The following is a 23,822-nucleotide window of genomic DNA, read 5'->3' on the forward strand; positions in this document are numbered from 1 at the left end:
AGAACGCCATTCCATATCATAGTTCCACCCATCCCATTTTGCTTCCGGATGGCCTTGACTTTTTATTTTATTTCATTTTTTTACCCAAGCTGCATTTCTCACGTTTAGCAAATTTGACAGGTGAACTCTTGTATTAATGACTGGTTTACATTTTAAAACAATATTGTTGAATGTTACTTTAAAACAGAATTCAACTGATTACACATTAACTTTCCAGCTAGCCAACTAATGACATGAACCTACAGCAATACATGTTGTGGGTCCCGTTTTTTTTTTTTTTTTAGCATTTTCTGAAGATGTTGAAAAACGATTTATCTGGCAAGGTGTTTAATCTACATGGTTTGGATGGATAGTAATTGAAATTGGTGTTATTCTGTAGTGACAAAGTTAGCTAGCCTAACATGTCTGATAGCATCATGTTAACTCAGCCCGCCCCTTCAGCACTGTAGCAACTAGAGAGCTTTGATGCGCTGCTGTGGTTGCCATCGTCTCTCAGATGATGGCGGCGACACCGAATCCCTACCGTGGCGAATTCGAATAACAATAATTAAGTTATAGAAACCAATTAAAATCGGATTGTAACGTTGCATATTAGTGCTAAGGCGGTCAACACATACTGGTTTCGAATATTGAAGGAAACGGGTCCGGTAAGTGTTCATTTGCGGCAGGGTTTAGCGAACACGAGTCCGCGAAAGGAAGAGGAACGCAAATTTTGCAGGAGGGAGTCTGGAGTCTCTGCTTTCTCCGCCATTTTGTGATAACAAGAAGCAGAACACGATAACCGACAGGTAGCTAACGTTAGCTGAACATTTTTGGTTAAACAGTTTAAGGCGATGCACATTTTACTTGAGATCATCCTTAAAAGTAGGTAACATATCGTTAGACTGAATTCCAAGGTAGCTCGTAAGTCTGACGTGGGCCAAATGTGAGGTGTTAGTTATTTTGTTTTCTTGTCGAGACATGCGAGCGTTAGCTAATGTAACAGTTGGCTGGCCATTGCGTATTATCCTGCTAATAAATGCTTTAAAATAAAACAAACACATACGAATGGAATTGCTATCACGTTTATCGATTATAACAAAGAATCGGAGTTGTAATAGAAGTCCGGTTTTAACTAGCTAACGTTAGGTGGCTAAACGTAACGTTAGCCAGTTAAGCTAGAACAGTAGCAAACTAGCTAATGTTACGTGTTGTGGATTTGCACTGTTAACGTGGGAGATGCATGAGGACTAGCTAGCTAACGTTAGAACTAAATCAAACAAAAGAGAATGGATGAGACTGACACACGCACATTCAAATATTTGAATACTTCAGCTAGTTGGTTTATTATGATATAATAGCAATTTCGCTAGCTAGTTAACATAATCCTTTAGAGAGAACCTATAAACATGCCACTTTTTATACAGCCCCGACCGGACGTTACTTTTTCGCAGTAGTTTAGAATAACTAGCTTAATATCATTGTTAGCGAAAATGGTCTCTAACCCATTATTTTATACCTTAATGCCCATAGCTTGTTACGAAAAGTAACTTCCAGAATATTTGCTTGATCGGCTGTAGCAGCTCATGTATCATTTTTGAATGGCTTGCTCTTGAAACTTCAACTCAATTAATTGGTACTTTTACTTCCCTTTCAGAGCTCAGAATGACAAATGAGGAACCTCTTCCAAAGAAGGTGAGAGGGCGCCTCTATATGTTAACCAAGATTCCAGTAATGACAAGTTATATGCAGCTAAAGCCAATAACTTGCTGACTCTTTCCCATCTTCATTCAGGTTCGCCTCAGTGAATCTGACATGAAGACCCTGACCAGAGAGGAACTGTGTGTGAGGTAAATAGATAACACTATTGTTAGATGGGGGAGGGTGGGATGATTGTTTCTGTTTGGATGTGATAACAAGTGTGTTCATGTTTACTATTGGTCCTTTAGGTGGAACCAACATGAAGCCTACGTTCAGATCCTGGAGGCAAAATATGCTGATCTGAATTGTAAGTGCCCCAAACAATGTAGGCCTACTCCAACATTTTACCAAGTCATCATTCAATACAATAAGAGTGTCAGCTGTTGATAGGAAAGAATTATCCTTTGTTTTTAGTGGTAGGCTTTGGGTATCAGTTTCACATTTTAGAAGAACAAATACCCACACTTAACACCTTTTTTAAGTTTGTTTTTGTTTGGGTGTTGATGGCTCCTTTTCAGTTGACACAGGTTAACTGTGCGTTGTTTCTCTCCACTCACCGTCTCAGCGAACGATGTGACTGGGCTGAAGGAGTCTGAGGAGAAGCTGAAGCAGCAGCAGCAGGAGGCGTCACGCAGGGAGAACATCCTAGTCATGCGGCTCGCAACCAAGGAGCAGGAAATGCAAGAGTGTACAGTAAGTATCCCACTGCAATACTTCCTGCTGTTTTTCTAAATGAGGGGACTAGGGGATATGTAGGCCTATTTTAGTAACAAAATGTTTGTCACGCAGTAGATCTCAACCTTTTGGATATAAGTGTAGGTATTGACCTTAGTCTAAGTCCTATTCCCAAGCTGTGCAGGGAAAGGGGGGTACAGTATAGCAGAGTTTCCACCTTATCAATGGTTTGTCAATAGTTTACTCCTCCCCGCTCGCCCCAAGTCTTTAGTGTCATACTCCTGATGGAAACAAAATAACACTAGAGCTTACATTAACATAAAACACTGGCCACTAGGGCTGGGAATTGCCAGGGACCTCATGATACAATATTATTGCGATACTTGGGTGCGGATACAATTTGTATTGCGATTCTATTATTTTTTATTGCGATTCGATGTTCAAAACATATTGCTTACCATATGTCTGCTGCAGAGGGACAAGAGTCTTAAACTAGTTTTGATCAGTCATGGAAATAATTCCTGAAAACATATTGACTCCCTATTTTAAAAAGATGATGGGAGAACAAGCTTTGAAGTAACTACTTTTAGGTCTGTTTACAGCCAAGGTGTGCAAAATAATATTACGATATTGTCAAAGTGATACAATATATCGTAAAATAATTGTGTTGGTATCCCTAATATGTAACTGTATCGATTTCCCCCCCATATCACTAAGGCTCCTGAAGTCTTGCTTGTCAGACCTCTCACTCTCTGAATGACTGCATAGCGGCTCACTCAACAGAAAATGCCATTCCTTCTGTCGGGCAACTGAGTTCAATCAAACTGACTTGGCCAGTTTGGTGCATAAAATGTTACGCAGCGTTATAGTGTACAAGATGAGTCCAGTCCCACACTTAGGCTAATCATCCCTAATCATAGTTTAACAGGAAGGTGTCTTTTGAAAGCAACCTATTTTCAATAATGATTTACAAAGTTAAATAAATAGCGTGTAAGCATGACTTTGTTCAGCTACAGTAATGGGGACTGCTTTTAAAGCTCAATTATTAGCCACATCCATTGCCTCTTGTGTAAATTAAGTCAATGTATTTTTTACTTTCAGAAGCTTAAGGAGGGATTTTCTAAGTTGAGTTTATGTGCTTGTGCCTTTATTGACACTTATCTCTTTCAACCTGCAGACCCAGATCCAGTACCTCAAGCAAGTCCAGCAACCCAGTGCCGCCCAATTGCGGTCGTCAATGGTAGACCCGGCCATCAACTTATTTTTCCTCAAAATGAAGGGAGAACTGGAACAGACTAAAGACAAACTGGAGCAGGCCCAAAATGAACTGAGTGCCTGGAAATTTACACCAGATAGGTAAAGACAATCAAAATAACTCCCCCCTCCTCCTCCCACCCCCACAAAAAAGTCAAGACCTCCTCACACCCCCCACCCCCTCTGCAGGCATGCAGGAATCATGGTGGGGGGGATGGCTGAGAAATGCTGTACTCACCACAAGACTCAGACTTTACCAAATACACAAAAAACAAACTGCCATCCATGTTTTGTGTACTCTTTTACTGTCCCCCAGCTACATATCACATAATCTAAACTGAATGAAAAAAACAGTATGGTCAGGTGACACTTGTGTTTCAGCTCTCTCACCCCCCCTCACCGTCCAGGGGCCCTGAAGGAGTCGGGACTGTTCCTGAAGAGGTGGTCACGTCCGACACGGATATGCCCCCCACCGCCCCTCTCTCAGCCCAAGCCAGACAGTTGCCTTATTAAATGAGGGGGGGGGATTGTTATGGTGGAGATTGAGGCAGTCTTGGGCAAACTGCCGGAGCAGGGAGAGCACCCTTAGCCTAAATAACCAATTGAACATTTAAAGACAATGCCCCGCTAGCTAAAGACATTTAAGTGGAAAACGCCACACCCATACCCACTAGTGCTCCTGAGACTCTAAGACTCTTGGACAGATTGTAGAATACAATGAAAATACTGTGGGAAAGGTTCTAGGATAAACTGTAAGACTTTATAGGGAGGAGCCAGTAGAATGTTTAAGACTCTGGGGGAGGAGCCAGACCCTCAGTCCAGAATTGACTATGGTTGAGGCGTGCGTGAGCGAGGGTCTGATTGCCTGTGTCTTTGAGCATGGGCCCACATACGGGTAGAGTGTATTTACATGTTTTATTTTGTGAGTTGCCTCTTATGTTTGTTTCATTTACTTTCCTCTTTTTGATTCTCTTAAATACTCTTGCACTGCAGTGTGTCAGACATTTGCTCTGTTCGATTTGGTGACCTTGAAAAAAAAGAACATTCAGTAGGCTACATTATTTTGACGCTTGATGTTTCCAAATTGTTCACTGTAAAATGTACGCACTGCAGATGGTGCTTGAGTGATATTTTCTCATAATGATTACAAATGTGTGAAACAAGTAATGTTACCACTTCATGAGAATGTATTTATTCAGTCCAATATGATATTGTTCTTTATGTATTTGTTGTTGACCTCACACTCCCTCCCCCCTAGCAACCGTCAACCTTTTTTTGGTTCGGGGGGGGGGGGGTTTAATTCCAGTTGACATTTTAAGGATGTCATTAATTGGAAAAATTGTAATTTATCTGCAATATGCAATTCGTTGATTGGTTTTTCAATTCCAAACAGAGCAATAAACAGCCTTGGATATCTGGCCATCGATATAGTTACAACACTCGTGGCGGGAACAACCCGTAAAATTACTATTATGCTGTATTCACCACAAGACTCCAGCAATGATGGGTATGATCCATTGGAAGTAGTTTTCTTAAAAGAAGCAACATTTTACGTTTTTGATGGCAAGCAAGAAGAATTGATAGCCCTTGACCTTTTCAGGTAGCAACCAGAGTAACACGATTGTGTGTTTTCTAATCTTTTAGACTTCAAATCCACTATCAGCTGCTCATCCAGTTTCTCCTAAGAATGTCTGGTTTTTATTTTTCCAATATCTGGCTAACGTCATTCTATTGATGGTCAAAAATGCTTGTTTGAAGTGGTAAAGCTGAATGCAACATCCTTGTCAGACAATGCATTGTTGTCAAGTATTACGAAATGTAATCTCAAATCTCATCGGTTGCCTCTCACAGTTCATTTTCAATAGTATGATTTTCACACATGCTTCTGGAACCAGTGTCCAAGCTGCTGTGTTTTTAGGAAGTATCTATAGTCTGATGCGACATGCAGTGTTCCTAGGTTTTAAGTGACGTGGTGACTTCTGAAGTTGATTTCTCTGGCTGCCATGGTTCCTCTGAAATGTCAATGCAATTTAAGCATGTGTTTTCCTTGTTTAAAAGAGTCAGCAGAGGATGCTTTGCAGTGGTTAGTGCATTATTACCTCAGGTGATCTTATCCAAGGTGCTGACTGAATAATACTCACACCATTAGAAGATGGTCGGTTGTGACAGACTAGGATTTCTTTGGGTCTAATTTGCTGTTGAAAGTACAATTTGGGTGTGTAGAAACCAAATGTACGGTTGCTGAAATTGGGTACTTTAACTTGGTTCTCATCCTGCTGACTGTAGGCGCCCACCTGTAGTAGTAAAATGTGCATGGGGTACTCAAAAGGTAAAGGTACTGCTGCTGCATAAGAATGTTGTTTTATCGGAATGTGCATCTATGCTATCGTTTCTGGTATCCTTTGCCAAGTCCAAACGGTCTCCGCTATCTGTAACTATACTACTTTGGAAAATGGAAACTTGCTGTATGGATAGGCAAGATTCATAGTGTTAGTGGATGGGTGGGGACGGTGGTGTTCCATGTCCTATTTTTATTTTTTTTGCAGTCGTTCTGCACATCAGAAGATCTCAATGTGGTACCTGCAATGTTAAACACCTCTTCAAGCAATGTGAGGTGATCTGATAATCTCCAGAGCTTGACTGCATAAATTATAACCTGGAACACCACCATAGTGACCACCTAGTTAGGTCACTGGACTGATTGGGCTGTCCTTGCCTGAGGGTGGCATTTGGCTGTGCCCTGGGTCATTGTGTGATGTGAGGCCTGTCTCCCTTGCAGCCAGACGGGGAAGAAGCTAATGGCCAAGTGCCGGATGCTGATCCAGGAGAACCAGGAGCTGGGGAGGCAGCTGTCCCAGGGACGTATCGCCCAGTTGGAGGCAGAGCTGGCCCTGCAGAAGAAGTACAGCGAGGAGCTCAAGAGCAGCCAAGATGGTGAGAACACAACAGCCCACCTCCATCTACTCAGACCTGGGTTCAAATAGTATCCATAAAAAATGTAAGCTTTAAATGTTAAATTTCAGCACAGTGAAGGCCCATGTGTGCTTTGTAGCTCCCCAGGTTATTAATCTGTGCTACAGTAAAGTGTGGTCTGTAACCTCTGCATTGGAGGAGCTATATTCTCCTCTGCGTGTATTCAGCAGACCTGTACATTCAGATGCAGGAGCTTTTGTTAGACATGTTTCTAATATTCAGTGTATTTTCCTCCTGGCCAAAAAAATAAATGTTAGCCCCAGGTAAATAAAGGCAGTCTTTCTTTCTTGAACCTGACTGCGTCCAATCTCCCTATATTCTGACCTGTGTCTTTGTCTGTTTTCATCCCTCCCAGAGTTGAACGATTTCATCATCCAGCTGGATGAGGAAGTAGAGGGCATGCAGAGCACCATCCTGGTCCTCCAGCAGCAGCTCAGGGAGACCCGTCAGCAGCTCTCCCAGAACCCAGCTCAAGCTGCCTCTGCCGGGGCAGGCCCCAGCAGGACTTCACCCTCCGCCGAGCCCCCCAGCCAGCCCGAGCAGCCCTCCGCCCAAGCCGGGAAAGACTGCGGAAGGGTCTCCAACGGCCCAAGCAACGGCAGCTCGTCCTCCCAGAGGGGTGCGGCGACCACCCCCAGCCTGTACCGCGAGGTCAGCAGCACAGAGGAAGACTTTCCCCCGTCCCCCATGGTCTCCAGCCCCGGTGAGGGCGAGACGAAACTCTCCAACCACTCAGAGGAGGCAGCGGGTGGCCAGACTGGTGGCAGTGCAGGGGGTACAGCAGCAGGGGGGTTCGGGAGCCAGCTGAGCACAGGGTATGAGAGCGTGGACTCCCCGACGGGCAGCGAAACGTCCCTGACGCAGCACTCGAACGACACAGACTCCAACACCGACCCCCACGAAGACAAGTCTGCCCTGGTCGTCAAGGGGAACAGGACTGCGGGGTCGCGGCAGGCTCAGAACGGCCTGAGCGCGAGCAGTGGCACAGTTTTGTAATGTACTTTATAATAACACGTCATTTGTCTTTTTCTTTTTATACGAGACACAAACGCATAGTTGGTAAAAACAGAACTGCTGTCCAGAACTTTTTCTCCTCTCCTTTGCCTATCGTGATACCTCTTCCACAATTTTAAAGAAAATAATTGCATTGCTAAACAGGAACATTACGTGAAATGAATTAATGTATGTGCATATGACTTGAGTTTTGTATGATTCAAGCTAGATCTTTTTTTCTTTGGTCTCTTGGTTATTTGAACATGTTGCTCGATAACGTTCTTGTTTGAACTCTTGACAAACTCAAATGATCAAGCATCTGGTGTTGTAGTCATGCTCAATAAAAGTCAAACCACAGTTCACTTTAGTAGCTTTGCAATGTTAAATGATACCTTTTAGATGTTGACTTTTATTTTTTTTAATCCTTGGCAAATACATTTCTGTTTGACAATGTGTGTAGTTTCTACGCGATGTACCTTGAATTCATTATTCTGACTTCCATCCTTCTCATGTACTGACCAAATATCAATAAAGACTTTTAATATGGTAGTGAAATGGATTTTTCTTCTCCCTCTGAACATATGTAAAGCCTTTCTTGAATTAAATATAAATATATTTCCTATATTCTAGTGAAGCAGATGGTTATCAAGTTCAATTTTGTTTATTAGCTAAGTACAGTGCCTTTGGCAAGTATTCTGACCCGTTAACTTTCTCCACATTTTGTTACATTACAGCCTTATTTTAAAATGGATGAAATAAATCATTTAAATAATCCACACAAAAATCCCCTTAATGACAAAGTGAAAACAAGTTGTTTGAAATTTTTGCAAATGTCTAAATAAAATCTGGTACCTTATTTACATAAATATTCACACCGTTTGCAATGAGACAAAGTTGAGCGCAGGTGCATCCTGTTTCATTTGATCATTCTTGAGATGTTTCTACAACTTGTTTGGAGTCCACCTGTGGTAAATTCAATTGATTGGACATGATTTGGAAAAGCGCACACCGTCTATATAAGGTCCCACAGTTGACAGTGCACGTCAGTGCAAAAACCAAGCCATGAGGTCAAAGGAATTGTCCGTAGAGCGCCGAGACAGGATTGTGTATTTTTGAAGCATTGAAGGTCCCCAATAACACAGTGGCCTCCATCATTCTTAAATGGAATACATTTGGGACTACCGAGGGAGGTGACCAAGAACCCGATAAAAACTCTGACAGAGCTCTAGAGTTCCTCTGTGGAGATGGGAGAACCTTCCAGAAGGACAACCATCTCTGCAGCACTCCACCAATAAGGCCTTTATGTTAAAGTGGCCAGGCGGAAGCCATTCCTTAGTAAAAGGCACATGACAGCCCACTTGGTGTTTGCCAAAAGGCACATAAAGACTCTCAGACAGTGGAGTCTCCTCAGAGGAGGAAGGGGAGGACAAAAATGGTAAAACATTTAAAAAGTGATCCTTTTTAGAGAAAACTATACTAAATATAATCACGTCACCAACTAATTGATTAAAACACTATTTTGTGGGTCCTCCAGAGTGGAGCAGTGGTCTAAGGCACTGCATCCCAGTGCTTGAGGTGTTACTACAAACCCGAGTTTGACCCAGGGAGACTCATCAGGCAGCTGTACAATTGGACCAGCGTTGTGAGGGTTTGGCCTGTCGGAATGTCCTACTCCCATCACGCGCTAGCGACTCGTGTGAAGGGCTGGGCGCATGCGCACTGACAAGGTTGGCAGTATGGTGTTTCCTCCAACACATTGGTGCAACTGGCTTCCGGGTTAAGCGAGCAGTGTGTCAAGAAGCAGTGTGGCTTGGCAGGGTTGTGTTTCGGAGGACACAAGGCTCTTGACCTTCGCCTCTCCTGAGTCTGTACAGGAGTTGTAGTAATGGGAAAAGACTGTAATTGGATATCACAAAGAAAAAATATACATATTTTGCAAAGGTCTACAGTAGCCTCAACAGCACTCTGTAGGATAACACTATGGTGTAGCCAGAGGACAGCTAGCTTCCATCCTCTTCTGGGTACATTGACTTCAATACACAACCTAGGAGGCTCATTGTACACAACCCCTTCCATAGACTTACACAGTAATTATGACAACTTACTGAGGACGTCCTCCAACCTACCAGAGCTCTTGCAGCATGAACTGGCATGTTGTCCACCCAATCAAAGTATCAGATAATGTATCTAGCACTGAAAGCATAAGCTACAACAGCTAGCTAGCACTGCAGTGCATAGTATGTGGTCAGTAGTTGACTCAAAGAGAGAGAAAGACAGTAGTTGAGCAGTTTAACAGAGAGAAATAGAGAGAGTCATTGTTTTTCACTTTCAGTTTCACTTAGCTAGCGAATGCAGCTAGCTAGTTTTGCCTACTGAAACACCCTGCTCAAACAGAGGTGTGTTATGTTAGCTAGCTGGCTATGACTTTCCAACACAACACTGGAACTCTTCCAAGTCTAGGTAAGCTTTTGGTTTTACTAATTTATTGCCACCGGGCCCCCCGGTGTAACAGCTTACTGACTGTACACTGTAATGTCACTGCAGGATTGTAGCGTTAGTTTTATTAGCTATGCTGACGATGACGTTATTTTACTAATGTGCACCTAAGTCGTTAAACGGCACTGACCGCCATCTTAAATGGCACTGACCGCCACTGCTCTCAGACCATAAGAAACAAGATTCTCTGTTCTGATGAAACCAAACCACCCTGTAATGATAAAGCAACCTGTTTTTGCTTTATCATTACAGGGTATTGTGTGTAGATTGATGAGGGGGAAAAAAAAACGTTTTAATACATTTTAGAATAAGGCTGTATCCAAACAAAATGTGGAAAAAGTCAGACTTTCCGAAGACACTGAACATGTAATATATGTGTGGAGTACACAGTGCAACAAAACACTTACTTGCAGGTTCACCACTCGACAATGCAACAACAATAGAAAAATGAATAAAAGGGTACTAAAAAATAAAAGCTGAATTAATTTTTGCAAAACATTTAATACAAGAATGCACTCGAATGAATTAAAGTGGGATATTTACAGATGCTGTTGAATTGTGCGATAGATTGTGCAATAAGAAATAGGCATTGTGCAATAATATAAATAGGAGTCCAGTAGCATCAGTCATGGAGTGTGTGTAGCTTGTGAGTGTTTGTGTACATGTGTGGCAAGGTGCAGGGAGCCAGCGCAAGAGACTAGTGCCGGCGGTCAGTCCTGGTTCAAGAGTTCAGTAGCGTGTGCAAGAGACCTGTCCCAGTTCAAGTGTTCAGTAGCGTGTGCAAGAGACCTGTCCCAGTTCAAGAGTTCAGTGGTCTGGTGGCTTGCGGGTATGCCTCGATGTCTCTGAGCCTGGATGTCTGGGACCTGATGCTCCGGTACCATCTGTCAGATGGAAGGAGCAGTTAGGCTGTGATGCAACTGGTCGGGGCGCTCTCAATGGTGCTGCAGTAGAATTTGAAGAGGACCCAGGGAGGCATGCCAAATTTATTCAGCTGCCTGAGAAAGTGGGGGTGCCTGTGGTGCTTTCTTGACCAGGCCAGTGGTGTTGTCTGTCTATGTGAGGATCTCGGTGATGGGGACGCTGAGGAACCTGAAGCTGCTGACTCTTTCCACTGCACTCTCGTTGATGTGGATTAGGGCGTGTCCTCCTCACTGCTTCCTGAAGTCGACAATCAATTCCTTTGTTTTGCTGACGTTGAGGGAAGGGTTGTTGTCTTGCCACAACACTGCCAGATCTCTGACCTCCTCCCTGTAGGCTGACTCTTCGTTGTCAGTTATCAGGCCTACAACAGTAATGTACTGTCGTCAGCATCTTGATGTCTGGTCTGATCTGGTCTGGTCTGAGACGCCGAAGCTTCCCACCATTAGCTCTGACAAAATGAAAACTCTAGTCTTTGGCGACTCCATGAGTACCCTGATATCGTGGAATTTGTGCCATTCTGAAAAAATTGTTACGAATCATCCAGCGATCATACACTGTTTACCAGGGGGCAGGGCTACCGACGTTAAGGCTAATCTGAAGATGGTGCTGGCTAAAGCTAAAACTGGCGAGTGTAGAGAGTATAGAGATATTGTTATCCACGTCTGCACCAACGATGTTAGGATGAAACAGTCAGAGATCACCAAGCTTCAGCGTGTAAATCATCTAGAAAGATGTGTCGGCATCGAGTAATTGTCTCTGGCCCCCTCCCAGTTAGGGGGAGTGTTGAGCTCTACAGCAGTGTCTCACAACTCAATCGCTGGTTGAAAACTGTTTTCTGCCCCTCCCAAAAGATAGAATTTGTAGATAATTGGCCCTCTTTCTGGGACCAAGGACCAAGCCTGACCTGCTGAGGAGTGACGGACTCCATCCTAGCTGGAGGGGTGCTCTCATCTTATCTACCAACATAGACAGGGCTCTAACTCCTCAATGAAATAGGGTGCAGGCCAGGCAGCAGGCTGTTAGCCAGCCTGCCAGCATAGTGGAGTCTGCCACTAGCACAGTCAGTGTAGTCAGCACAGCTATCCCCATTGAGACCGTGTCTGTGCCTCAACCTAGGTTGGGCAAAACTAAACATGGCGGTGTTCGCCTTAGCAATCTCACTAGGATAAAGACCTCCTCCATTCCTGTCATTATTGAAAGAGATCATGATACCTCACATCTCAGAATAGGGATACTTAATGTTAGATCTCTTACTTCAAAGGCAATTATAGTCAATGAACTAATCACTGATCATAATCTTGATGTGATTGGCCTGACTGAAACATGGCTCAAGCCTGATGAATTTACTGTGTTAAATGAGGCCTCACCTCCTGGCTACACTAGTGACCATATCCCCGTGCATCCCGCAAAGGCGGAGGTGTTGCTAACATTTACGATAGCAAATTTCAATTTACGAAACAAAATGACGTTTTCGTCTTTTGAGCTTCTAGTCATGAAATCTATGCAGCCTACTCAATCACTTTTTATAGCTACTGTTTACAGGCCTCCTGGTCCATATACAGCGTTCCTCATTGAGTTCCCTGAATTCCTATCGGACCTTGTAGTCATAGCAGATAATATTCTAATCTTTGGTGACTTTAATATTCACATGGAAAAGTCCACAGACCCACTCCAAAAGGCTTTCGGAGCCATCATCGACTCAGTGGGTTTTGTCCAACATGTCTCTGGACCTACTCACTGTCACAGTCATACTCTGGACCTAGTTTTGTCCCATGGAATAAATGTTGTGGATCTTAATATTTTTCCTCATAATCCTGGACGATCGGACCACCATTTTATTACTTTTGCAATTACAACAAATAATCTGCTCAGACCCCAACCAAGGAACATCAAAAGTCGTGCTATAAATTCACAGACAACACAAAGATTCCTTGATGTCCTTCCAGACTCCCTCTGTCTACCCAAGGACACCAGAGGACAAAAATCAGTTAACCACCTAACTGAGGAACTCAATTTAACCTTGCGCAATACCCTAGATGCAGTTGCACCCCTAAAAACTAAAAACATTTCTCATAAGAAACTAGCTCCCTGGTATACAGAAAATACCTGAGCTCTGAAGCAAGCTTCCAGAGAATTGGAACGGAAATGGCGCCACACCAAACTGGAAGGAATAAGAGGAAGAAGGGGTTGTAGAGAATGAGGAAAGCAGAGGTTGAATCTAAGTTTGATGAAGATGGTGATAAAACGGGAGATGGTGAGTCAAAGAAGACTGGGGTCAAGTTCAAACAGAGTAAAATATCAGCTAGACCGAGCTCTGGAGGTCAAATGGATGTGAATGAGGGAGATTTAAGTGAGGTGGAAGGTGTGATGAAGAGCTCAGTGCCCAAGCCCTGCTTCGAGGGGTGCTTCTTTAGAAGCAAAGAAAAATATTTTTGGCAATGTTCATGAAAAAGTGCTGAAAATAAGTTTCAAATTCGTGATGCAGAAACGGTGTCTCCCGTCATGCCGAACTAGAAGTAACAAAAAGAAAAAAAAGTGCTGAAAAATATGTTTCAAATTCATGACCTAGAAAAGGTTTCTCCAGTCATGCCGAACTCGCTGCATGCCGGACATGGCCTACACAAATATTTTTGTCCATATTTATGAAAATATGCTGAAAAATATGTGTTGGTGTTGAACTGTAGTCAACACCAACACTGTAGCTGTAGTCAATGAACAGCATTTTCACATAGGTGTTCCTTTTGTCCAGGTGGGAAAGGGCAGTGTGGAGTGCAATAGAGATTGCATCATCTGTGGATCTGTTTGGGCGGTATGCAAATTGGAGTGGGTCTAGGGTTTCTGGGATAATGGTGTTGATGTGAGCCATTACCAGCCTTTCAAATCACTTCATGGCTACGGACGTGAGTGCCCTGGGTCTGTAGTCATTTAGGCAGGTTGCCTTTGTGTTATTGGGCACAGGGACTATGGTGGTCTGCTTGAAGCATGTTGGTATTACAGACTCATTCAGGGACATGTTGAAAATGTCAGTGAAGACACCTGCCAGTTGGTCATGCCCGGAGCACACGTCCTGGTAATCCGTCTGGCCCCGCAGCCTTGCGTATGTTGACCTGTTTAAAGGTCTTACTCACGTCAGCTACGGAGAGCGTGATCACACAGCCGTCCGGAACAGTCTGTGGTGGTAAATAAACAGCCACGAAAAGTATAGCTGAGAACTCTCTAGGCAAGTAGTGTGGCCTGCAGTTTATCACAATATACTCTACTTCAGGCAAAGACTTCCTTAGATTTCGTGCACCAGCTGTTGTTTACAAATATGCACAGACCGCCCCCCCTGCTCTTACCGTGTGCTGTTCTATCCTGTCGGTGCGGCGTGTATCCCGCTAGCTGAATATCCATATCGTCATTCAGCCACAATTCCGTGAAGCATAGAATATTACCGTTTTTGATGTCCCCGTTGGTAGGATATTCGTGATCGTACCTCGTTTAGTTTATTGTCCAATGATGAGTAATATTGACGGTAACGGCAGCTTTCCTAGTTGTCTTCTTCGGGTCTGGACGAGGCATCCGGCTCTTCGTCCTCTGCGTCGCTTCCTTTTGCGAATAATTGGGACGTCTGCCCTGTGGGGTGCTTGGAGAATATTGTTCTTCAACAACAACAAGCAGGACTCACACGAGGTTCATGGAAAAGTGGTGAAAAAAATGTTTCAAATTCTTGACCCAGAAATGGTGTCTCCCGTCATGCTGAACAAGGTGCATGCCGGATAAGGCCCCAAAAAATACTTTCTTCAATGTTCATAAAAAAGTGGTGAAAAATATGTTTCAAATTCGTGACCCAGAAACAGTGTCTCACGTCAACCCGAATTAACGTTAAGCCGAATAGGTCTTAAAAAAATGTTTGGCCATGGCCATGAAAAAGAGCTGACAAATATGTTTCAACTTCGTGACCCAGAGACGGTATCTCACATCATCCCGAACTAGCGGCAAGCCGGATAGGGCTTAAACAAAGAGATTGGGCCAAGTTCATGAAAAAGTGGTGAAAAATATGTTTAAAATTCGTGATCCAGAAACGGTGTCTCCCATCATGCCGAACTAGCGGCAAGCCGGATAGGGCTTAAACAAAGAGATTGGGCCATGTTCATGAAAAAGTGGTGAAAAATATGTCTAAAATTCGTGATCCAGAAACGGTGTCTCCCATCATGCCGAATTAGCGGTAAGCCGGATAGGGCTTAACCCTCCCGCTGTCCTTGGGTCACTTTGACCCAACCCGACACTGTGTTGTCCTCGGGTCATTTTGACCACACAGTGTTGACCCTCCCGCTGTCCTTGGGTCACACAGTGGCCTTTTGGCTATTTCAGTTCCATGGCATGTTAGCACCCCCTAGCGGTGACAATTGAAATAACATGATTCAGAAACAACACACATTCTCTGAGTTGTGGACTGTGTGCATTTTGGGTATGGATTCAACATTCCCTGGGTTATGAAGACGACCATGGATACCTCTTAGAAATTGTAACCGCAAAAGGAAAGACATACAAGGTAACGTTTGATAAGTCTGGGTTTGAGCTTGAGACCGGTATACACTTCACCACCATGAGAGGTTTGCTGCACTACATGAGCACGGTTGAAAAGGTGACCTTTGTGACAAGAGCCTTTCCTACGATGCAAGAGCTCTGCAGGAGCAAGATGGAGAAGGATGGAGCAGGAGGAGACGATGGGAGATGGAAATTCCAACATATCTCAAAGGCTTCATACAGGCCAGACCATATGCAAAGAGATGGAGGACATGCCCATGGAACTCCTGCGCATCTTAATGAATATGTCAGTCCGTATAAGTGTAATTGAAGTGTACCATATGTAACCCTGTTATGACTTGACATCAATAAATAAAGTTAATGACCAGTAATTTCAGAGATGTTTTCTTTTTATTCATGACAGTACAACTATCATTAATATTGTCAGCTCGCTCATTTCACCCAAACGGTCAGGATTAGCATGTTGCATAAAAAGGGGGCTCATTTATCCAACCGTGGCTGGTTTATCCAAACATCTACCATTCATCCAGCCGTGTCTGTTTTATCCAACCAGGGCTCATTCAACCAACCGTGGCTAGTTTATCCTTTCTAGCGCAGGCGTTCCACTAGCGACTCACCTCGACAACATCCGGTGAAATTGCAGAGAGCGAAATTCAAACTACAGAAATATAAATATGTGTGTAATACATCAAAATAAAGCTTAACTTCTTAAGTAATTCTGTGTGATTAGTTAGTTAGTAAATAATTAATGAAGCCAATTTGTAGATTGCTGATTCATCATTTATGCTAGGGTTCGTGCAGATATTCAAGTGTTTTGCAACATTCAGAATGAGACTGATGAGGTAATAAGAATGAATGATTTGACCTGTGACTGATGTAAGAGATAAATATCTTAGAGTTTAGAAGGGAGATAGTAGCTTGTCAAATAACTTTTCCCGTGGTGCCCCAGATTACTACTTAATTAATAGTTATATGATTAATTTAATTGCGTAATAATTGAACGTGGTATGTAATTAACACATTAATGATAGTAATGAGGACAGAACAATGCTTGCTTTTCTCCGTCTGCTCCACTACAGATAGAGACGACTTCCTTGGCAGGTATGTTCCAGGTAGTACAGGCCAATATAATAGACAAGCCTGCTGGCCTTACTGGGTGGATAGGAACTGATGGGTTCTGACTTTTAGATATGAAATATACTTATTCATGTCACTGGGGGAGAGAGGGGAATGTATAACCTATACATTTTGTCAGAATATGTTATTGTTAGCCACCAGGGATCCTATGGGAGGAGAAGAGACACAGTCTGGTACAAGTCAACATGACAGCTGTGAGTTAGGGAGGAGTGAGCAATTTGGGGTCAGGTTAGATGAAGAGAGGAAGAACATATATCATTCATCTTCTGGATAGCAACAGAAATGTATTGGCTGTTCAGATGGGTAAGGAGGGGCTCAGTATAGGGGAAAGGGTTAAATACCAGTACTTGTGTGAATATGTTCCTTGTCTTATGCAGCTGTGGTGTGAGCTTTATTAAGCGTCCGTGAGGCTTATTAGGTTCATTTAGAACATTAATCCGAGCTGTTTAGGAGGGATATCACACCTGGCACAAATTATTATACTATTATGTATTTCCTGCAGGGGGTGCTCTATTTGCACCCAGAGGGGAGTAGTTCAAAGTCAGGGTACAGGGGGTGGCTTGGGCCTAAAATGATTGTGTGAGCCTTGCTGAGGGCCCTGACCTTCAAGATCTCATCCAAGCCTGTCTGTTTGATTCCAAGTACTTTGCTTGCTGTGGTGTAATCCTTCTCAGCATATTTTTCTGGCAGACAGTGTAATTTCCAAACCAAGCAAAAAAATCTCTCAATGAAAGAATTGTAAAACAGAGTCAATATAGTATAGTCAACATTAAAAGATCCCAGCTTTTTGATAAAGTACAATCTCTGCTCACTCTCTTTGTAGATCAGGTCTGAACATTTACTCCACTGAAGCTTATTGTCCAAGAGGACACCCAGATATCTCTATTCCTCTACAATCTCTATGTTCTGACCTCTGATAGATGTTGCAGAGGAAGGTGTTGTACGCTTCCTGAAGTCTATGCACATCTCTTAGGTCTTGTTGGTATTGAGTACCATGTGAGATTCATCACACCACTCTACCAAGTCATCTAGGACCGGGCCATGGTGTTCCTCGTCATTATGCAACGGGCTGATCGAGGCAGTGTCATCAGCGAACTTAACGAGGTGTCTGTCAGGATGGGAACTAGTATTACTATTAGTGTACAAGATGTACAGGAGTGGGGACAAACCACATCGCGTTGGGGAGCCTATGTTGGTGGTGCTTATGTCTGACACGTGGGGACCCACCTCGACCCGCTGTGACCTCTGGCTCAGGAAGTCCAACAGCCACAAAACTAGCCCCCCATCTAAGGAGAAGTCCCTTATGAGTCTCTGTGCCAGAATGTTAGGTTGGATTGTGTTGAAGGCAGAAGAAAAGTCAACAAACAGAACCCTGACATGGAATTTAGTGCCCTGTAGATGTCTATAGACCATGTTGAGAAGAGTAAGAATGGCATCATCAACTCCTCTGCTGGGCTGAACTTCTGGGTGGCGCTGAGAATATGACTTTTCACAATTTTCTCAAACCATAGGATGTGTGCATTACATCCCCTGAACAATTTCAAAACATAAGCCTGTTCAACAACAACCCTCTTCAACATTTGTAATGATGCTTCCATTTGTTTAACCTCTGACAAAGTTGTCTGATTCAAATCGAGAGAAGAAAACATTCAATTCATTAGCCATGTTCTGGCCCTCGTGTCTCCCAAAGTGTTAAGGGAATTTTTATCAATGATGACTAATTATGTATACATTTCAATCAGGACTGACTAATCCAAATACTATTATGTTACTGTATATGTACTAATCAGAATACTATTCTATATATGTATGAGTTTTCTTTCTTGATCCCAGTACTGAAAATAATGTGTGTGTGAATGTGGTCAAGAGTTTAGAACAATGGTGGTCTGTTCCTTGGTACAAATGAATGAACTATATCTCCAGACTGACTAGAATGCTTATCTACACTGACTGACCTTGGCTCTAGGCGAGGAGGGAAGGCTTGAGAGCTATAAAGCCTTTCTACCAGTGTCAAGAAGAGACGGAACATTTAGAAAACGCTGACGTCATTTTCAGTTTATAACCTGTGGTAAAATGTGTGTGTACTCAGTACTCTCTTGAATAAAGGCTGTTACTTGACTTTAAGACCAGGGCTCTGTCCATTCCTATAAAATAAGGGTCCTACAAATTCTTATGAATTGACAGAGTGTTTAATTTTAATTGGGAATTAAAACAGAGGAATTAAATTCCTTCAACACAAAGTCAGCACTGGTTTTTATCCCTTGCCAGGCCACCCTTGAGAATCCTGAGGAGAGGGTCCTCTCCACCCTTTGCTTGTATGCCTCCTTGCCCACCAGTATCTGTCTTATGATCTCACGTTGTACATCTCTTAAAGCCTGTCAATTACCCTCAGCATAAACTGCCTTCTTCCTATTAACCTGTTGATCCTACTTGAGACGCAGACGTCTCAAGTAGGCACCTGGAAATGCAAATGCGCTACGCTAAATGCTAAATGTACTCGTTAAAACTCAAACGTTCATTAAAACACACATACAGGGTATTGAATTAAAGCTACACTCGTTGTGAATCTAGCCAACAAGTCAGATTTTTAAAATGCTTTTCGGCGAAAGCATGAGAAGCTATTATCTGATAGCATGCAACACCCCAATATACCTGAAGGGGACGTAAACAAAAGAATTAGCGTAGCCGGCGCTACACAAAAACGCAGAAATAAAATATAAAACATTCATTACCTTTGATGATATTCTTTGTTGGCACTCCTATATGTTCCATAAACATCACAATTGGTTATTTTTCCCGATTAAATCCGTCCATGTATGCCCAAAATATCCATTTGTATAGCCTGTCTGGTTCAGGAAAAAAGCTCTCTTAAAACACGCAACGTCATTTTTAAAAATTATATAAGTTGCCTATATTCTTTGGCAAAACACTTCAACCTACTTTTGTAACCCAACTTTAGGTATTTGTGAACGTTAATAAGCGATCAAATTGATCACTGGGCGATCTGTATTCAATAGCAGCTACTCAAGAAAACAATGTCCATTTTTCTCTCTTCCAAAATTGATTGCTGTAGGCTGGATGGAATGAAGGATCTATTTGTCATGACACAAAGGATTTTTGTCAATGAAAATGACGTTTTTGGCTACATCGTGTGGAAGCTGTAGGAATTGCATCCTTGGCCCTATTTAATTTGGTGCCCCTTAAACAATACATGCAAGTGGCGCATGGATATATTTTTCAGTGACCAGTTTTTCTTGCGCTTTTCGATGAAACACACACCCTGTTATAGTCACAGCCGTGATTTAACCAGTTTTAGAAACTTTAGAGTGTTTTCTATCCACACATACTAATCATATGCATATACTATATTCTTGGCATGAGTAGCAGGACGCTGAAATGTTGCGCGATTTTTAACAGAATGTTCGAAAAAGGAGAGGGTAGACTTAACAGGTTTTAAGTGGTGATTTTAAATGTTTTATTGGTATGGACGATTTTACTGGTATTATTGGTATGGACGATTTTACAGTCTTATTAGGCACTACCTGACTCAGAGGTTTACATAGTTTGTCCTCAAATACCTCCCATATAGTACAGTCAAAACACCCCTGGAGACCATATGCCTCCCACATAGTACAGTCAAAACACCCCTGGAGACCAAATACCTCCCACATAGTACAGTCAAAACAGCCCTGGAGACCAAATACCTCCCACATAGTACAGTCAAAACACCCCTGGAGACCAAATACCTCCCATATAGTACAGTCAAAACACCCCTGGAGACCAAATACCTCCCATATAGTACAGTCAAAACACCCCTGGAGACCAAATACCTCCCATATAGTACAGTCAAAACACCCCTGGAGACCAAATACCTCCCATATAGTACAGTCAAAACACCCCTGGAGACCAAATACCTCCCACATAGTACAGTCAAAACACCCCCTGGAGACCAAATACCTCTCATATAGTACAGCCAAAACACCCCTGGAGACCAAATACCTCCCATATAGTACAGTCAAAACACCCCTGGATACAAAATACCTCCCACATAGATGTCAAAACACCCCTGGAGACCAAATACCTCCCACATAGTACAGTCAAAATATCACTGGAGACCAAATACCTCCCACATTGTACAGTCAAAACATCCTTGGAGACAAGTGATACTGTTGTCGTTCCAGATCTGGACAGTTATAACTGTGGGTTTCTCCCTCTCTAAGAGCCGACAGTAGGTTGGCCTGAGGTAGTTTTATCTGTGTGTTTCTCCCTCTCCAGGAGCCGACAGTAGGTTGGCCTGAGGTAGTTTTATCTGTGGGTTTCTCCCTCTCCAGGAGCCGACAGTAGGTTGGCCTGAGGTAGTTTTATCTGTGGGTTTCTCCCTCTCCAGGAGCCGACAGTAGGTTGGCCTGAGGTAGTTTTATCTGTGGGTTTCTCCCTCTCCAGGAGCCGACAGTAGGTTGGCCTGAGGTAATTTTATCTGTGGGTTTCTCCCTCTCCAGTAGCCGACAGTAGGTTGGCCTGAGGTAGACCACATTGTGGTCTGATGTCCCCAGGAAGGTCTGGGGGTGCCAGAGAAAGCATTAGGTAATGTCCCAAAGCACAAATCAAGTCTTATTTTTCCCAGTATGGCATTTCACATACAGGTGGTGCGTGAGCAGGACTTTGAGCAAAGTGCAGTTGTTAAAATCTCCTAAAATACATTTGGTTGTCGGGTGAGATGGATTCCAGTTTCTGTGACAGATTATAAATAATCTCTGATGTTTTTGCTATATTAGCTTTTGGTTGAATGTACACAACGGTAACAAACAGTTACCAACAAACAGTTGGGGGAATTTACAGGGCTGGTAGTAGGGTTACAGTGACACAGAAACCGGTTCAATGTTGGGGGTACAAAGTCTCTCTCTCACCATGATCGATTTACACCACTGATCCCGTTTTCCACTTAGTCCGTTTGTACCGGGTATGAACACGATCAACAAGATCAATCCAACAACCTACCACTGTAAAGCTATCTTTGACAGACGGTTTACAAACAAAGTGTAAAAAGTTAAAACATAAAAGATCGCCTTTTAAAATGATAACCTTGGATTAGCTAACACAACGTGCCATTGGAACGCAGGAGTGATGGTTGCTGATAATGGGCCTCTGTACGCCTATGTAGATATTCCATTAAAAATCAGCCGTTTACAGCTACAATAGTCATTTACAACATTAACAATATTTGATCATTAGGAAACCCTTTTGCAATTACGTTAGCACAGCTGAAAACTGTTGTCCTAATTAAAGAAGCAATAAAACTGGCCTTCTTTAGACTAGTTGAGTACTTGGAGCATCTGCATTTTTGGGTTCGATTACAGGCTCAAAATGGCCAGCAACAAAGACCTTTCTTCTGAAACTCGTCAGTCTATTCTTGTTCTGAGAAATGCGAGAAATTGCCAAGAAACTGAAGATCATGTACAGCGTTGTGTACTACTCCCTTCACAGGACAGCACAAACTGGCACTAACCAAAATAGAGAGTGGAGTGGGAGGCCCCGGTGCACAACTGAGTAAGAGGACAAGTTCATTAGAGAGTGTCTAGTTTGAGAAACAGACGCATCACAAGTCCTCAACTGGCAGCTTCATTAAATAGTACCCGCAAAACACCAGTCTCAATGTCAACAGTGAAGAGGTGACTCTGGGATGATGGCCTTATAGGCAGAGTTGCAAAGAAAAAGCCATATCTCAGACTATCCAATAAAAAGAAAAGATTAAGATGTCCCAAAGAACACAGACACTAGACAGGATAAAAGGTGTTATGGACAGACAAATCTAAGTTTGAGGTGTTCGGATCACAAAGAACAACATTCGTGAGATGCAGAAAAAATGAAATGATGCTGGAGGAGTGCTTGACGCCCCAAAGTCTACTTGGACTGAAATGGAGATGATGACGTGGCAGGTGGCAGCGTGGTAAACACGGCTTGTCCCATGAATTAATCTCAAAATGACAAGACGAACAGGTGGAAACAATTGATTTTCAAAGAGCTCACCTTTTTTTTGTGGCAGAGTAGAGGGAAGGCACTGTCTGATCAGGGCAGGGTAGCCTAGTGGTTAGAGCGTTGGACTAGTAACCGAAAGGTTGCAAGTTCGAATCCCCGAGCTGACAAGGTACAAATCTGTCGTTCTGCCCCTGTTCCTAGGCCGTCATTGAAAATAAGAATTTGTTCTTAACTGACTTGCCTAGTAAAATAAAGGTAAATAAAAAAATAAAAAAATGCTAACCCACAACAAAATGAAATTTGGCTTGTTTCACAACAGGGTAGGGATTTAATGAACAATTTCCTCATGAAATAGTGGAGAGACGTCGTGCCCTGTACCCCACTTTCAAAGGGCTCCGAGCATAAAAGCATAATGTTCGTCTAGCGGTGGATAAATTATATGTAAAAAATTAAATGTTTAAGGACTCGATGATTACAACGTGGCCGTGAGTATATATGGAACTTGGGACTATATAGACGTAGTATCAGGCTTTGATTTAGGGGAAGGCGAGAATGGCTGAACTATTTTTTTTTCTTTATGAATTTTTATTTATTTAATTTGAAGATTGTACATTAGAAATACCAAGGTAGTTTTTTTTGTTTGTTTAAATCTGTCCTAATTGTAGTGGTCGGGTATATTTAGACTTTAAAGCTGTTATATAGTGCGGCCCTTGTTCGCCGATGTGAATCGGCATGATTAGCTTTTAAGATAAAACTTTATATGAATAGGTGTATTATAGGGTTAGGATAAAGGATTATATTATTTTTTTAAACGGCATAGGTTCTCTATTGGAATAGGCCTATACGATCCTAAAATAATTGGTATTACCCTTTTACATTTAAAAAAATACATCTGAATATAAAAAAAATTTAAAGGATGATTATTCTTCCGATACACACCGGCAAATGGATGGATTAGGTATTGTCAACGGGGTTGTTGTTTCTAGTGTGTGCTGGCTGGTTAACACTGGGATAGTGATTAAAGTTAACGGTAGAACAAATACAAGAATTGGCTTATGCAAGCACTTCTGTAAGTGAGAGAGGTATATTATATATTTCTATATAAAAGTTATTTATGCTACCTTTTATATTCTTGATCCTAATGATATAGGCATAGGTGTAAAACAGCAGAGGTGACAGAGCAA

At 42.6% G+C, this 23,822-nt stretch overlaps 1 protein-coding gene and 1 non-coding gene across 6 annotated transcripts; both read left to right on the forward strand.

The window, feature by feature from the left end:
* The first annotated feature begins 96 nt into the window (after positions 1–96).
* On the forward strand, positions 97–8,124 carry LOC110529887 (pre-mRNA-splicing regulator WTAP). 5 transcript variants are annotated; one of them, XM_036985438.1, is made up of 8 exons: positions 97–120; positions 1,637–1,674; positions 1,774–1,829; positions 1,929–1,987; positions 2,246–2,373; positions 3,533–3,711; positions 6,389–6,543; positions 6,938–7,578. In XM_036985438.1, exons 2-8 carry the CDS (start codon positions 1,645–1,647, stop codon positions 7,576–7,578), a joined length of 1,248 nt encoding a protein of 415 aa, XP_036841333.1. In that variant the 5' UTR covers positions 97–120; positions 1,637–1,644. The 5 variants fall into 5 exon arrangements, with proteins under 5 accessions (XP_036841333.1, XP_036841332.1, XP_021468214.1 ...); XM_036985437.1 differs by lacking the exon at positions 97–120 and adding an exon at positions 299–323; XM_021612539.2 differs by lacking the exon at positions 97–120 and adding an exon at positions 359–647.
* On the forward strand, positions 6,630–6,764 carry LOC118965681. The gene has a single exon (XR_005053059.1). It is a non-coding gene; the product is annotated as a small nucleolar RNA SNORA22 (small nucleolar RNA).
* Positions 8,125–23,822: the final 15,698 nt, after the last annotated feature.

The sequence above is a fragment of the Oncorhynchus mykiss genome, chromosome 8 (assembly GCF_013265735.2).
Source record: "Oncorhynchus mykiss isolate Arlee chromosome 8, USDA_OmykA_1.1, whole genome shotgun sequence".
Lineage (NCBI taxonomy): Eukaryota > Metazoa > Chordata > Actinopteri > Salmoniformes > Salmonidae > Oncorhynchus > Oncorhynchus mykiss.

Coding starts and splice junctions, on each gene's coding strand:
- LOC110529887 (XM_021612537.1), top strand. CDS start 834: ATGCACATTTTACTTGAGATCATCCTTAAAA. Junction 865..1,636: donor ACTTGAGATCATCCTTAAAA/GTAGGTAACATA, acceptor CTTCCCTTTCAG/AGCTCAGAATGACAAATGAG. Junction 2,374..3,532: donor AGGAAATGCAAGAGTGTACA/GTAAGTATCCCA, acceptor TTCAACCTGCAG/ACCCAGATCCAGTACCTCAA.